Here is a 17,855-nt window from a genome sequence, read left to right on the forward strand (position 1 = left end):
AAAATAACTTGAGAAGGAAAATATCAATAGAACATTGTTAAACAAAAACACATTTATGAGCTTTTTGGTCAGCATGTATGAAATAAATTAACACCTCTCACCAAAAAAAAAAAAAAAAAAAAATCCCATAATACAACAAACAGGTAATGACAGACATTCACGCATCACAAATCCCATAAAAATAAAATCTGTGAGGGAAAACGTATATATGGAATTTATACACATGAAGATTGTTAGGAATATAACCGAGACATTCTAATAGGATGTACGAGACCCACTGCATCTTCCAAAGAGAGCAGAAAAAGAACATCCTTGAGGCTTGTTTTCACGTCTAGAACGAGAAGCTGCCGATGATGAATCAATCTCTTTTCTCTTAAGGTCTTGGGTGTGTTTCTGTTCTCCTTTCTCGGTGTTGTACAGGACACCAGACTTTCGCTGGAGCATCTTAAGCCGATCGTCCCAAATGAGACCGGACGAGCCTTGCCTCCGGAATGAGACATCTGATCTCTGCAATGTAATCATGGATTGATGTTAAAATCAATCCTTGTGTCTACTGGTGTCCCCTTTTTTTTCTTTTTCCTTTTATGTCGCTCTCAGTTTCTAGATTATATTTTTTGTAAATACTCTTTTCCCTTCTAAATAACTTACTAACGGTTTCTTGTTTGAATTTTCTATGCTTTTATTGTCTGTGATTGGTTTAACATAGAAATTGGCTGAATTTGAGACATATTTGGTTATTTTGTCCAGCCTTCAAATGGTAAATGGTTGACAGATGGATGAATTAGAATATGTCGCTTTGAATGTTGTTAGGGCTATTATTAGGTGCTAACAACAATGGTCATGGTCGATTAATATTGTACGTTAAAACTGATGGTTATAAAAATCCTGTTGTTCAATCCCTGTAGGCCTATTTTCTAGCCATCAAATATCCCATTATAGCTAACAAAAAGAGGTTCTAAAAGTATCAGTTAACAAACTCAGTACGCAAAAGCATCATCTCTATTTGAATTGATATTTGATATATTTCATAGTTCACATTATAAGTATTACAAATCTAAAGGTGTATTTAGTGTCACCAAATTTTAAATGATGACATGACACCATATACACTCACATGATTTATATATCAAATGAAAACAAATTTGCTTTAGCAAAAATTTAACGTGTGTAAATCTTCTTGGATGGCTCAGAAATATATTTGTGATTTCTGTTGATTGCTTAAAAAACAAAATTGCGCAGTCCAACTTGTAGAGAATTTAAAATTTTGTTCAACTAGTAATCTATTTTTTCATCAGTAAAAATTTTCGTGAAGCTTGACTCTTGGGCTATAACACAATATTAGGATAGGAAGAAATTTAATAGTCAATGCTAATAATACTCATATCTCACAGATTGTCTATGTTTTTATACTTTCAGATAATTAAAACGTCATAGTTATTATATAAAACTCTCACTTTTATGGGGTCAACAAGGTGATTAATAGATACTTAAATTTTAATAGAAAATCATTAGAGCAGGTACTTAGTAATCAAAAGATTCATCTAAAATATCTGGAAATTCTGCCTGCATCTCACTATCCTTATCCAAGATAGAATTCACGAATGAACTCACAGATGATGAAGCTTCCAACCTATTATTGTTTGTATGGCCCCCAATGGTTGATCCAACGTCAAACTTCCCTATACCCTCCTCTTGTCCAACTTGATTTAAGCCATATTCATTTCCACTAGCAAAGTTTAATGGGGGTGTTTGCGCGAAAGTTGACGGGTTAGTTGATGATGAGAAACCCGGGAAATGGCGATCTTGCTGTTGCTGAAAGCCTGGGAATGGGAGAGGGTCAGTGATGAGAAACTCGCTCCAGTTAAAGGAAGAAGATGGTGCATTTTGCACTTGAGACGGTTGGCAAGAATATGATTGCGGCAGTGGGCTTAATTGTGTGACATTGGAAGAAGATGATGATGAACAAGAAGAGGTAGCTTCATTAAAGAAATGCGGTTGGATGGTCTCCTGGTTAATATTGACTTGTTGAAACTGATGAGACATGAAATCCAATAAGGGAACTATGTTTTCATTAGAGGGGCTATTTTGGAATTCCATAGGCATGTTGATCATGTTGGTACTTGGGAATGATGTGAGGACTGAAGATGGTTCTGGTTTGGGTGTTGACGCATAGTTTAAGTTTTTATTAAGAGGTCCAATCTGGTTTCCTGTGTTTAGGATGCCACTAATGTTTCCATAATCAGAAAGGATCTGAGAATATGGCTTATGAGTGACTGGATCAATTCCCATTTTGGAAAGCTTTTTCCTCAGCTTGGTGTTCCAGTAGTTTTTGACATCATTGTCTGTTCTTCCAGGTAGTTGTTTTGCAATTAGAGACCACCTGCACCACATAACTAATAACCATAAGGGTTGTAAGAGAGAGAGAGAGAGAGTCATTAGACTTGCACTGGTTACAGAATACAGGCTGTTAGACAGTTGTTATGATTTTGTAAGACTTAGGTGATGCATAATAGCTAGGTTTCACCTCTTATGTGCATGCACTAGTAGTTTCAGGGTTTGAGGGTGCACATTAGGGTTGTGGTTACCTCACCAATAAAATATATAAAAACTAAATTTTTTTCCTCATTTCATGGGGGATAGTTCAAGGTATTAACTTAAACCTTATATATAAGGCATTGCATTGGCCGGTTAAAAAGAAAAAGAATAAAAAAGAAATGAAAAGAAAAGAAGGAATAGAGAGTAAGAAGTACTAAAATCTCAAGATCTACCTGTGTTTGCATATAGTATAAGACCTAAGTCTTTCAGTTCCTGTTTTTCATAACTTATTTTCAGTTTATTCCAACTTATTTGACTTATTAAATTATTATGTACAACTTCTTAAAGTACTATGGTTGTAATTTGTTTAACAAATTTTTATCTATTTATTTATTATTTTAATTTTTGATAGTTGGATATAGAGAATTTAAACGGAAATATGAGAAAGCGTTAATTAAATTACAAAACTCTTTGTTTAACTATTTTTAAAGTCAAATAAACAAATGAAGATAAACTCTCCAAAAAAAAAAAAAAAATCTTCTAAGAGAAAATTCTAGTAACCCTACCGTGAAAATCGGCCAAAGAAAACTTGTTATATTCAAGATATTCAACATTTGACAAAATAAATCTGTTTAGAGAGATGGGTTTCTCAAAGCCATGAATTTCCTAGTGAAAAGAGATGTGAAAATCAACCATTCAAGTTTTCTTTTTTTGGTCAAAGTTTACAAATTAGCTCAGAGAGTTCACTAAGAACAAGTAAAAATATTAGTAATATATATATTTGAAGACCCACCTACTTCCTATAGCTTTGTGAAGGTTTATAATGAGCTCTTCTTCTTGGGGTGTGAAGCCGTCATGCTTGAGGTCAGCTCTAAGGTAATTGGTCCACCTAAGCCTGCAGCTCTTCCCACATCTATTGAGTCCTGTACATAAGCTTATGCATACATATATTCAGCTTCACACAATTTAGATTAGTCTTACAAACGATGAAATATTAAAAGAAAAACCAAACAAAGAGTGCCAAATAAAACCTGCTTTCTTGGGAACCAAGGTCCAATTTCCAATCCCATAGTTGGATACGTATGCAAGTATTTTTGCATCCTCCTCGGCAGTCCAAAGGCCCCTCTTGACGTTTGATTTATCACAACAAGGTGGTCTTCCCATTGAAGGGTTAATGGTTTTGAGAGAGAGAGAGAGAGAGAGAGATGAAGGTAACTATGTAATGGTGATGTAATTTCAAACCTTTGCAAGGTAGATTATAAATAAATAAAAGGAAAGGAAACGTTTATCAAATGAGGAGGCAAGAAAAGCATGCAATTTGGCTCCAATTAACCACATTTGCATGATTATTTTCATCTTCTTCAAAAAAACGGTTTGAAATGACATCACAAAATAATGCAAGCTTCTCTCTCTTTCTCTAGCTCTTTCTGGCTTGGCTGCAAGAGCCCTCTATTCAGGTTCAAATTGGGTGAATTATTTTGTTAAGTTTCAAGCAATTAAATATTAATTGCTTTCAATTGGTGATGTTTGACATGAAAACAAGATGGCTTCTTTAGGCAATTAGGCTAGTGAATGATGCAATTTCTATACCACTAAGTGGAAGGTAATATATTATGTAACTATTACATACAACGTTCTTCTTTTTATTTTGAAAGGAAATTATAAATTTTATGAAAAAATCTTACACATAGGACACTTTTAGTACACATGCAGAATCAACATCATCAAAATTGGAGCTTGGTTTGTTTTTCTAGGCAGATATATAGTAGGGGATGGGAAAGGGAGTTTCAAATGGTAGACATAAAATACTACAAAAGTTGATATTACCACTAAATTATTACTTAAATTTCAAATTGAGCCTAACTTGTATTTATAATTAATAACTGAAATAGTGAGTTCTAGTTAGCTCAACTGGTAAAGTCTTTGATGATTGAATAAGAGATCTGGGGTTCAATCCCCGCCTACTCCAAAAATTGATTGGTGTCTTTGTTTGATAATAAAGAGCTTATTAGGAGCGGACGCCATAAATTGAAACACTCACCAAAAAAAAAATTAATAACTGAAATCAGCTTTAATAGTTTGAAAATGATTTGCTGTGAGGGCATAAAATATTTTTTTATAAATGTAGAGCAATCAATACCATCAATTGGGCCTAGCTTATCAATAGTGTATAACTTCTTTTTTCTAAAAAGATAATTGTTACGAGTGAGGTACATTGTACTTAACAGGATTTTACAATTTACATTACATTGTTAAATTACTGATTTTCAAGCTTAAGCTATTGGGATAATGGATCGAACTCAAAACCTCTTGTTCTGATATCATATTAAATTACTGATTGTACCAAAAATTTAAACTATTAGAATATGATAAATTTAACTGTTTAACCAAACAATTCTAACACTCATACACTATTCATATAAACATATAGTTGTCCTCACATAGTCTCATATATAATTTTTTTTTTTTTTTTTTTGAGAAACTAGTCTCATATATAATTTATTACATGGCTTCTATCCATTGCATCAATACACAATACAATACAGCGCAAAGAGGTGCCACGAAATTTAACCCAATTTATTATTATACATTTTCAATTAAGAAAAGTCAAAAGAATAAGATAAAAGTTGTAAAGACTAAAGAATGGTCAATGGTTTGAATGATGTGACATGTGAGTTTGCTACGCGGCAAAACCTAAGTCAGACAGTCTGTTGGTTTGTTTTTTTTTTTTTTTTTTTTATTGTACAAAGTTTTAAGCTCTATAGCTTTAGCGGTTGAGCGTTTATTATAGAGAGTTTTTTTTTATTTTTTATTTTTTATTTTTTTAATAAAAGCTCTTTAGCATTTAAAATGTTTGACAAAGTATAAAGATAAAATAAAAATAAATAAATAAAAAAACTGAAAGTGTTATATGTTTCATACTTGAATTCAATTAATTTAATTGATGATTAGTATTTATTTTTATTTTTATTATTAAGCTCTTTATCTTTTTCAAAATGGATGAGTACTAAATATTATATTATATTAAAAAATAAGTATGTGTTCAGGCATTCCTATATTTAGTTTAACTTTAAACCTTTTTTCAACTTTAAGGGAAGGAGAAAAGCTCTTTAGTAAAATTATCAATCAATGACATATTTTGCTTAAAACCTTTAGGGCGGCTGTTATACTTATATGAAACTAGCCTAGGATATTATATCTTATATGGTGAAATAGATTTTTCTTATGTTTGTTTCTCAATATATACATATATATATATATATATAAAAGAGTAATTGTCCTACATTGCTTAAGACAGTGTGTTATGTGTTGTATAACTTGCCCTACCATCCCTTAAAAGTTATTATAACTTTTAAGTGGGGTTGTGATGTGTTTTTGTGTTAGAACCCTTCTCCCTCTCCCTTGTGTGTATGTGTGTGTTTGTTTAAAAAAAAAAAAAGATTTTTCTTATGTACACAAGTGATATTTGTTCATACAATTGTTAAAAATAAAATACAATTAGTATTTAGTTATACTATCGAACTCCTAAAAAGAGTGAGCTTAGACACCAAGTGGTAGATACAAAGATAATCTACTAGGCATTGAAATCCTAGTGAGAATGGAATCAGGTGCAATATCTAAGTATTCCACCCAATGCAATTGTTAAAAATAAAATACAATCAATATTTAGTTCTACAATCAAACTCTTAAAAAGAGGGAGCTTAGACACCAGTTGGTAGATACAAAGATAATCTACTAGGTATTAAAATCCTAATGGGATTAAGATCAGATGCAATATCTAAGTATTGCACCATATGTAATTGCTTTCAATGTTTGAAATTTAGAGTTAAAAGAAACAACTTTCAATTTCAACCATTGAATAAAATAAGTGAGAAAAAGTTAAAAAGTGAGAATGATAAAAATCTTTTATGAGAGAAGCATTAGATAATTGCACCTAATGGTATTGCACCAAATCCAAATCCTCCCTAATGTATTTTTCAAACAAAATTGGATCAATTTCAGATTCTATTAAACAGTTTATTCAATTAATTGTGAGCGACTAGAAATGCATGATTGAAAATCACTGGTTAGAAAAGCATGATTGTTTCATGAAAAACCCATGATACTTCAGCGAAGAAGCAACTGATTTTTTTTTTTTTTAATAAGTTGCACACATACCATTGAATTTTAATTACATCCTCACCCTCTATTCATTCTTGTTTGACAACAGAGCTCATTAGATACAACAGCGCTTGATAATTTTACGCAAAAATCGTTAATCAAACACCCTCCCCTTCTCCATGGAATTATGCACCCAAGGTGAAAATATTTTCATGGTCAAAATTTCGTAATCAGGTACAAGTAGAATATATGAAAGTTCCTTTTTCTGGGTGCACTTATTTATGGTTTCATCTTCTTTTTTTTTTTTTTTTAAGAGTACATTAAAAAGTAAAACCAAGATTGAAAAAAAAAAAAAAAAAAAAAAAATTCATACAAGGAAGAGAGGCAGGTTTGGTCCAACCAACTCTGGTACAGATCCTACTAAGCCACAGCTCAATGTTATATACAACATTTAGAGGATTAAATCTCCCTCGCCCTGTATAGAACAAAGGAAAAACTAGAAATGTTCTTCCTAGGATGAGCAAACCTTGCAACTCTTCCTACATTTTCCATCATCACCAACCATGTAAAGTGGGTTCCTTTTACACTCACCAGCCTTAGCCCATACAGGGCAGTTCTCATTCTCATCCACACAATCCCCTTTGCCTCCCTTGCCTTCTTGCTTGACTGGTTTCTCGAAGGACCTTACATGAATCCACTTGGTTGCAGACCACTTCTCTCCCTCAATAACAGGGCAACTTCCATGCAAGCTGCGTGTATCTGTAGTTGCATCGGGATTAAGACTGAAGAACAGCAAGGCATCACCCTTTTTGGGTTTCACTGCATGGTTACAAAGAGAAAATTTCAGATTGCATGACGATGATAGGGAGTAAACCTGGATTCTATACAACTGGATGACCGAAAACACTAAAGAAAAAGGTTTGAACATATAAATGGATCAGCAGAACTGGTGATTAGATTCACTCCTGTACAGGTACCATCATATGGTGCAACTTGCAACACCAAGGAAAAAAAATTGGTGGTTTTTGCACATGATAACAATAAGTTTGCACTGGGATCTGATGCTCATATATAGGTTGATTACATCTCCAAAATTTTATTGCCAACCAACAATTCAGATATGACCAGTGATCTGTTTACAAAAGCAATTAGCACACAATCTAGACCTAGTCTCCCATGCCCTAACTCAAGAAGAAAAAGATGGGAAGACCCATATTTTCATGTACTAAATGTACTTAAGTAACTCATATCTAGTTAAGTATTTCACTGAGATTCTACTACGGAAATTTAAGGAGATACCACTCTGAATTTTTTTACCAATAAAAAGGAATATATGAGTTGAATTCATTTACCAATAAAAAAGGCACAGGGATCTGATGACATATATGAGTTGATCAACACTTTTATTGCCAAAAAACAATTCAGAGATGACTAGTGATCTGTTTACAAAAGCAATTAGCACACAACCTATACCTAATTTCCCGTGCCCTAACTCAAGAAGAAAAAATAAAAAGGAAAGACCACATATTTTCACGCACTAAATGTATTAAAGGTACTCATGTCTAGTTCAGTATTTCATTGAGATATTACCACAGAAATTTAAGGATAAACCACTATGAATTCGTTTACCAATAAAAAGGCATGTATTAGTTGAATTCGTTTACCAATAAAAAGGCATTGGCACCTGATAACATGTATGAGTTGATTCAATCTTCAACTATTTTATTGCCCAAAAAAAATTCAGAGATGACCAGTGATCTGTTTACAAAAGTAATTAGCAAACAACCAACACTTAATTTCCCATGCCCTAACTCAAGAAGAAAAAGAAGGGAAGACCACATATTTTCATTCACTAAATGTATTTAAGGTACTCATGTCTAGTTCAGTATTTTACTGAGATTCTACCACGGAAATTTAAGGAGATACCACTCTGAATTCTTTTACCAATAAAAAGGCATTTACTTAGGTGAAACAATAAAAGAGAAATTCAGGTACGCTATAGATCAAAAACTTAATACCTGCATAGCCATTTTTAGCACAATCAGACACATCATCCTCTTTTGGCTGAGACACCTTTGACTGTAGGAGAAGATAAACAAATGCTGACTTAGTTAAGTGGAAAGAGGGGAACAAAGGAAAAGTTACACGCAGCTGTGTTTGTGTAATTAGATAAAAGCTCTCCATGGAATTTATAACATATAGAAAACAGAAAAGGAAGACCATCAGATAATTGAACTCAAAAGAAATTCTTTACCACTGAATTGGGAAAGACTGTCTCCCCACCCTTCTCAACATTAGACAAATACATCAATACAGTGGCAACTCGGTGGCCACCCAATTTTTGATTCTCCTTGTCATGAAAATAATCAAAATGTGGTTCATATTTCTCCCCGTGCAGGTAGTGCAGTACTTGCATGGCCTCCCCATTTTCTGGTTATGTGATCCAGTTAAGAAAGATGAAATAAAATTTTTTATTGCAATTGAAGTATAAATTATAAATCAACAAGGAGAATGTAATGATGTTACCTACTGGAAGGAACGTCCATGCAGCAATCCTGGCCTCAATATCAGCAACTACTTCATCCTTCAAGGTGAAACAAAGACACCGAGTAAGCATTCCAAATTAAAATAATTGGAAAATGCATACTTAGCGGAATGGTTATGAACACAGATTAACTAAATAAACAAAACTTGTTTACATGCATATCACACCCAACATAACTAACAGAGCTTCATGCCACTTCATCCAAGGCAGAAAGCAATTTTTTTGCTAAAAATGACAAACACTAAACTTAGATTGAATTAGATAACACAGAGATATCTGCATACACCATTATATTATGCATTGGGCTTGGTTCCCACCTATTAAATTATTTAAAAGAGTTGTCTACGGAAAGCCATGGATGAACCTTGTTCCTGAGCCAAGGTGAACCAAGGCTATTTTATTTCCACAACTTGGAGTCACTGAAAAAGTCAGAGAGTTATGCTCTAAAAAGACAAGGTGATGACTTGTTAGAAGAAATTTATGGGTGAGACAAAATAGAGGTGACCCATTGATAAACCTGAAATTGTGAGAATTCTCTAAAGGGAGTGTCCTACAAGAAGAACGCAAGGTTCAAGATATTATAGCAAAGTTGCAGAACTCATGTTTGTAGAATTATTAACAAGTTAGTTGATATATAGAAAGATTCAAATGATAATATAGTAATCCCAGCATGTTTCTAATGAGAGTGAAGTTTGGTCTTGCGGTGCCCCATGCCCCTGTCCAAGTAGCAACAGCATGCTGCTGCAGGCTTTTATGGATTGAAGTAGGTCCTTATAACTAATGAATTTCAGACAGAAAATTTCCTATGACAAAGCAAAAGGCAGAAAAGAAATATTAAAACCAAAAATCCATCCTATATATCCCATATTATGGCTGGTTATCAGTTAACTACTTGGCAAAGGTAACACAGATTCAAAGTTATACCAATCAATGCTGAAGTGCTTGACTTAAAGCCATAAAATATAGATTCTACACAGACAAAAGGAAGCAATTCAATCCACCATTTTCATTAAGATTTCAATACCTCACATGCGTCTTTCTAGGATACCAATTACCTATGGACTGTAAACCTTTGTTTATCTTTCACTCAATCATTAAATTGACTAGTTAAGCAAATAATGTATCTAATCACCTCCAAAACGAATTAAAAAATCATTCCAACTTACTACAAACTAAAATAGACCATACCTTCCCACCTCCAAATTAAAAACAAAACATCCACTAATATCACTTTCTAAAAGCCAAAATTCAGCTTACGATTCTCTCACAATCGGGTCGCTATTCTTTTTTATTTTTTATTTTTTTATGGGTACAATTAGATCGGATCTCTATTCAAGATCACCATAGAAACAAGATTTGACACAGTAAGATTTACTACAACATGTTGCCAATGCATATGACTCTTTTAACTCTCAACACTAAAAAGCTATGGCAATAAGTTTCTCTGTCATACTGAACACAGAATTTAAAAACATAATCTCCAAAAAAAAAAAAAAGCCATAAAATACCTGATATTTCCCCAGAAACATGCCAGAACTCGTTCGAACTTCACTCATAATACTCTTACCCGACTCATTATCTGCCACCATCGACTTCTCCAGCTTATCCCTTGCCTACTTCCACCAAAATTACACAAACCCACATCGTATTAGGACAAGAACTACATTTTAATAAAATGAAATTCCTAATTAAGCTCATTTATTTCTATGTTTGGAAACCAAAAAAGAAAACAAAAAACAAAAAACAAAACAATACCAACTTGAATGAAGAATTTTAAGAATTTGTCTTACCAGATTGATTAGGTGGTCACACTCTTCATCACTCAGAAATCCCTTATAAAGGAAAGCCCTTCAGATTTAAAATGCACCCAAGAAAAGTCAATACAGCCCACCAAAAAGAACTAAAATTTATTAAAATAGCAGAGAGAAATAGAGAGAGAGACCTGGGACGCCATGAGAGCTGAGTGACACGAGAGGGATCAAAAGTAGCAGAGGAAACACCTTTCTTGAGTTTCAGCACCGATCCCTGCCTGAAACAAAAAAAAAAAAAAAACCCGCATCAAATTCAAACAATTCTCAGTGGCATTTTCACAAACACATACCCAACAAACAGAGAGAAAGAGAGAGAGCCGTACATTTTGTTGTCCCCAAGCCATCCGGGCAATTGAATATTCGAATGGGACAGATCAGGAAAAAGGAATAGGAAACAGAGAGAAAGGGCGAAATGTTTTCGAGAATCCATGAGAGAGATTTAACAATCTGAGAAAGACAAAGGTTTGCTTTTGTTTTGAGGTTTTATACAATTTTATTTTCTAGGGGTGAAATCAAAAACAAAAGCCCAAAACAAAGAGGTATTGCTGATTTAAGACAATTCTAATTGGGCGCACATTGGATTGTGACGTTATGTGGTGTTTGTGGAATTTGCAATGTGGTGTGAATTGTAAGTGCCGTGTTCCTCAGTTCTGGATCCTGGAAGGTTCTTCTGGTAAACGCCAATGGTTTTGGTTTTTACTTTTGGCTTTTAGGACAATAATTAAAGTAACCAAGTCAAATACAATGTTCCCTCAAAAAAAGATAGAGTCAAATATAATGTCATCAGTCTTCACATGTTTCTACTTTCTAGTCAGAGGTTTCAATGTTTGATATGGATTATACGAGGTGGAAAATGCTGAGAACACCATTTTTGTAGTAATTTGTTTACATGGTAAGTTATGAGTGGTAAATAGAAAATGATAAATTTACATAAATTCATAACTTCACTGCTTATGAATTACAACATGAGTATGTTGTGGCATATATTGTGACAAAAATTATGATCCTAACATTATTCATTATATATAGTCAATAGTCAAAATTTTGGAAACCCTACTCACACACCATCTCATTTCCTACTAATAAAAAGGTAAGTTATTTTAGATCACAACCTTTCACAATATTCTTTCTCACAACTATTTTATGTTATAGACTGTTTGTCATTTTTATATTAACATGGTACTTTTCTTTTGCTATTTATAAGGTAAGTTTGGTTGAGTTTTTTTAAATTGTACTTTTTTTAAATGGTAGTTATAAAAAGTGCAATATGAAAATTACATTTTTGTATTTGCTAAAAATATTAAAAGTGCTTAACTAATAAAATTCGAGTGTTTTGCTATCGCTTATCAAAATTATGGTTTGAGGTGTAAATTACCAAAAATGACAATATATATTTATATATATAAATTTCTTTCATATTAATGGTTTCACCTTCTTTATAATAATAATAATTTACCATCGCATTGAAAATGGCAATTATAAAAAGTGCAATATGGAAATTATGTTTTTGTATTTGCTAAAAATATTAAAAGTGTTGAGTGTTTTGCTAACACTTATCAAAATTATGGTTTGAGGTGTAAATTATCAAAAATGACAAAATATATAGAAATTTCTTTCATATTAATGGCTTCACCTTCTTAATAATAATAATAGTTTACCATCGCACACCATTGGTACGATGGTCGCTTCAAAAGTATAAGTGATTGTCGGGTGTGGGAGGCAAAGGCTAGGGTTCAAGTCTCTAGAAGGGAGCTTCACACACATATACACTTAGATTATGCTAGAATAAAATTTCTATATAATAATAATAATTATTATTATTATTATTATTAAAGTGTCATAAATATTTATTATTTCTTCTTACAATCAATCACACTTACTTCTTTAATATAAACATTTTATTGACAAAATATATCTTTGATATTCTTGAAATTTTGCAAACATGAAGAATATAATAAAAACATGCAATCCAATGGTTAAATTTTTAAAATTCACATCCAATAAAAAGATATAAGAGGAATTTGAGGGGTTTCTCTCTAAATTAGTTTGGAAAAAAGCATTTTCCTACAACATGGAGTTTAGGTGACCATCCCCCAAGCTTTTGATTCCTGTAAGAACATTCTTTTTGTTTGATGTCGCTTGGAGTCTCAATAGTCACTTATGTAATTAAGCTTCTTCGACCTATACGTAGTAGAAGGTTTTTGGACAATCGGTAATTTAACATGGTATCAGAGCAAAAGTGGAGGAGACAAGGGTGGAACTATCCAAGCTTTCTAGACAATCGGTAATTTAATATGGTATTAGAGCAGAAGTGAGGAACTATCCAAGCTTTTTGCTTTCTAGAGAATCGATAATTTAACATGGTATCAGAGCGAGAGTGGAGGAGATAGGGATTGAACTCAAGATCTCATACTTTGATACCATATTAAATTAATGATTATCCTAAAAGTTTAAACTATTGGAATATAGTAAATTTAATCATTTTAACCACACAATTCTAACTGCTTTTAAGACCCCCCAAAGCTTGTTCTTTTACTGGGTTAAAAAAATTATTAAAAAAAAACCTCAAATTTTGAAGGGAGCTATGTTGGTCGTTGACTTGTTGGTGGTCTTTGAGCTTCAGATACATATGAGCTAACAACAACAACAACAACAACAACAACAAAAAAAGGAAAACGAATCCAAAATAACCTTAGCTTTTGAAGTGAGGTGTGCTTTGTGAGATTGGGTATTTGAGCAGACAGTGAAAGGCCATTGACAAAGTCACAAAGGTATTGGGTTCTGTAATTAAAAAGTAGAGGGTAAAATAGGGATTTTGATAAAAAAAAAAAATGTAAGGGTATTTTAAGTAGAAGACAGATTTTTTTGGAGCCAAATTTGTTCTTTTAGAGAGTTTGTTGTGAAGGACAAAGTTTGGGTACAAATTTAGTTGTAGCAAGTTTGTAGCTTCAACAATAGGAAGATGACATGTGTTACAGAATCTTATAGATTCTTTTATTAGTGTTAGTTTTTCCCATGTTTGAAGATAAAGTAATTATGTAGCTCACAACTTTGCTAGATATGATGTTGATGAAAGACATTACTTCACATCTCAATCTTAATAAAATTTGAAAAACTTTTTTTAAAAGAAAAGCTAATCTATATATATATATATATATAAACCTAAGCCTTTGACTTTTGGTTGCTAGCTCCACAATTTTTTACATCAACACCAATTTTTTAATGCTTATTTTAAGTTGTCAATTACTCAATAAATTTTTTCATGTTCTTTCTTCTCATCTTTGAACTCCGGCCTACTAAACTTCTTTCTCTAAGTCCTCCCCCTCTCTCACTCTCTATTTCTTCCCTTCTTTTGTTGACAATGACAAAGATAATGATTCGTCCCTTAAAAAAGACAAAAAAAACTACTACACAATTCAACTTATCATTATTATACTCAAATTTGGATTCAAAGTTTGATTGCTTTGGGTTGCTTTTGGGGGGGGACTGTAGTTTTTGGCTTGCTATTTTTCATATTCAACTCTATCCATCTATAAAGATCATATCTTTTGAGTTTTGCCATTGTTTCTGTTCTTCAGTTTGCAATATTCTCACCAAACGTGGACAATTTTCTTTGCATCACATCCACTAGGATCAAAACCCAAGACCGGCCTTCAAATCTATGCCCAATCCTTTCAATTACTCTTCTCAAAAAGTATATATAGTATGCACAAATGGTGGTAGATAGAGAACTTACAACAAATTTAGGAGTAAACAAGGGATGTAGAAAACATGAATGGTAGAAAACCTTATTCAAAAGTTAGGAAGAATGAAAGCAAATTAGTATTTTTTGGTAGTTCTTCATTGCATGTAAAGAGTGGCCAATTTTATCACCCTCAAAATGTTTGACAAAATGCCTAAGTCAAACTGAAAAGGAGGCTTGGATTAAGGCAAGTGTATATCACATACCATTAAATTTAAGAAACTGTATTTTTTTTTAATCTTTTCTAAGTAATGATATTCATGAAAATAAAACATCTTTTTCAAGTGGTATCGCTCTAGGAGGCATCCTCCAAAGTCCTACTAGGCATGATCTTGGTTCTTTTATACCTTTCTAAATGAGGCATGCATCAGCACTCAAAGTTCAAAAGACGACAGGAATGACTATTTGTGGATTGTAGTGCAATGGTTGAAAGTGAATTATAATTAAGTAAAGTCAGTCAACACTCTCCACTTGAAGCATAAACATTTGGTAGGGTAGTTAATGTGAAAGAGTTCCAATAATTGGGTAGGGAAGCCCTTCCAAAAAAAAAAAAAAAGCACTATGATTTTTATGTTGGTGGAGCTTAGAGCCAATACAAATTTAAAGAGAATATGGAAGCATTTCATAGTATCATGCACTAGACCTTCAAATCTTAATAATAGAGCAAACTATGTGTGGCATTTTACCTATAAGTTTTTATGGCTTTCACAGGATTCAACCTAGATTTCTTGTGGGAGCAACCAGAATAGAGATGTAGATCTCATCATCGATTATGATTGCTCCAAACACCTTGCATAAGTTGGCAAATCTTCTAGGAAGAGTTGTCATTTAGGATTTCCTTCCCTTTGTCAAATGCTTATGTTGGTTGCTATTTTTTAAGGAAAGGTTGCCATATCCAAAGCAGCTACTGCATGTAAAACCGTAATGGTATTGAATGTTTGAAACAATGAATTTGAGTTCATAATTACACGAGGTGCTAAGCACTGAATTATATCATATTGTAGGTTCTATCATTCACGTCTTCTTGCATTGTAAAGGAGGTTGGCGTGTAGGTTTAAAGAAAATAAATGGGATTATAGGAGGATAATCCTTGCATCAAGATTGTTAGGCATAATACAACTTCTCATATTCAATAGATTTTCCGTGCATTGCACGGGTTAGCAACTAGTACCATATCATACCTATATAAAATAATAGAAGTCTTTCCTTGCAATTAAGGTTGTGTTTCCATATAAGAAAAAAGACCACTTTAAAAACTGACCTGAACACAGCTTTAATTTAAAAGGCACGATACATCGTTTGAGTAATCTTAAAATTTTAACTTTTACTACTACAACATTGTTTGAAAGCCTCTCACTATAAATAAATAAAAAATAAACCGTTTAAATTACAATCAAAAGACTTGCCTATTGTATGGAGAAAGAGGAAGAGAAAGATCGACGGAACTAAACACAGACCAACGAAAAACAATTTCCTTCACTCCATGGTTTCAATTTCATCTTAGTTGCTGCTCTAATCATTCTTAACCCCATTCCTTCTCTTCAACGGTGTATTCCGAAGGTACGCACTGATTTTCTTGGAACTTCTCACCAGTGCTCTTTCGTATTCGAATTTGAATTAAAACCCAGCTGTTTATTCTCTTTCTTTGGATGCTTTTGTCTTCGATTATAATCTCTGTTTTACCTGTTTTAATAACATTAGGAAAGTTGCCCTTAATTAATGTTTTATGCTTTCTGTACAATTATTGAAAGTTTAGGTATTTGGGTTACATTAGATTTTGATTTGATTGTTTGCTTTCTCTCAAAATCTGTCTTTCTCGATTTAATTTACAATAAGCCTATTAATTCATATTTGCTTTTGTTATGTTTTATAGATTGCTACAACTAATTTTTTTATTTTTTTTTTATTTTTTGGGTTTTCACTATAAAGAAACAGAATGCTTACTAGTTACTAGGTTTCAAGTTCATTAAAACACTGATTTCAAGTTTCTCAATATAAAAAAAATAACCGGTTCAGAATTCTGATATGTGACTATTTTTATTCAGTATTTTCAGTAATGGGTTTTATGGGGCTAGCTATATAAGGTGGTATTGGTAAGTTTGTAGGGAATGGGCCTGTGGCCCAATGGCCTAATCCGAGGACAACAATCCGTCCAAGGATGATTTAATAAAAGCATGATACTACTAATATAAGAAGAAGAGCCGAGGATTGCACATGAGAATCCAAAATGTGTCCGAGGATAAGATTCACCTCAAAACGATAGTCCGAGGTGGATGTAACTATCTAATTACCCTAGGTAGTCCATAAGGTTGGATTATAATTGAGAAACGGATATGGGATAGTGGAGGCAACAAATATCTTCTGACGTTGCTACCTCTACATTAAATGCTTCCCAGCTAACTCTCTGGCCGCATTAATGTGGAGGTGATGCCTAAACAGTGATCAAGCAGCTTTATAATGGCTGGTTGAGGATACTAGAGAGAGGGGGATGGGAAAGAAAGGAATTCCCAAGATAGAACCTACACGTGTACGGCGAAAACAAGGGGAGGAATGTAGTATATAACATGAAAAGGAACGACATTGTGGGAGAAAAAAAAGAAAGAGGAAGGAACCAGAGAAGGAGAGGCTTTTCCTATCACTTAGAGCTAGTTCTTGCACCCACTCTCTAAAAATTTATTGTTTAGGCTTGTTAGGCCATTTTTCCTTTTCATTTTAGGAGGCTTTTCCAAATTGAGTCCCTACAGGTTTGTTTTGAATTCGTCTCTTTTGGATTTAAATCATTCAATTTATTTTTCTGCAAAGATGATGTGGAATCTTTCTACAATCCATAGCCTCTAATTTCATCAAAGCAGAAGTAGAGTTAGAGATATTAGTTTTTTTTCCTAATATTCTCTTCAATTATGGTTTGTTGTCAATTTAGGAATTTTGACTCATAACCCTTTTCCTCCCTATCTGTTGAAATCAGTGGAAACATCCACTGAACGAAATCCTACATGAGTTTTAATGGTTAGTAATCCTTTAAACTTCATCATTTCACTTTAATTGTCAAGTTTTGTTTTCCCTCTTACCTGTTTTGTTATTTGTAAGGGGGATTGAAATTATTGGATTTTGAAATCTGAAA

The 17,855-nt window shown here is 33.0% G+C and overlaps 2 protein-coding genes across 2 annotated transcripts; both read right to left on the reverse strand.

The window, feature by feature from the left end:
* Positions 1–1,521: 1,521 nt before the first annotated feature.
* LOC112027568 (transcription factor MYB35) lies at positions 1,522–3,699 on the reverse strand. Its single transcript, XM_024060220.2, has 3 exons — positions 3,567–3,699; positions 3,329–3,458; positions 1,522–2,380 (listed from the first exon to the last, which is right to left on the reverse strand). Exons 1-3 carry the CDS (start codon positions 3,697–3,699, stop codon positions 1,522–1,524), a joined length of 1,122 nt encoding a protein of 373 aa, XP_023915988.1.
* Positions 3,700–6,882: 3,183 nt separating this feature from the next.
* LOC112027839 (probable prolyl 4-hydroxylase 7) lies at positions 6,883–11,708 on the reverse strand. The gene is made up of 8 exons (XM_024060495.2): positions 11,316–11,708; positions 11,124–11,210; positions 10,972–11,029; positions 10,690–10,794; positions 9,163–9,220; positions 8,891–9,066; positions 8,655–8,715; positions 6,883–7,455 (listed from the first exon to the last, which is right to left on the reverse strand). Exons 1-8 carry the CDS (start codon positions 11,420–11,422, stop codon positions 7,148–7,150), a joined length of 960 nt encoding a protein of 319 aa, XP_023916263.1. The 5' UTR covers positions 11,423–11,708; the 3' UTR covers positions 6,883–7,147.
* Positions 11,709–17,855: the final 6,147 nt, after the last annotated feature.

This window comes from Quercus suber, unplaced genomic scaffold (assembly GCF_002906115.3).
Source record: "Quercus suber isolate HL8 unplaced genomic scaffold, Cork oak 2.0 scaffold_131, whole genome shotgun sequence".
NCBI lineage: Eukaryota > Viridiplantae > Streptophyta > Magnoliopsida > Fagales > Fagaceae > Quercus > Quercus suber.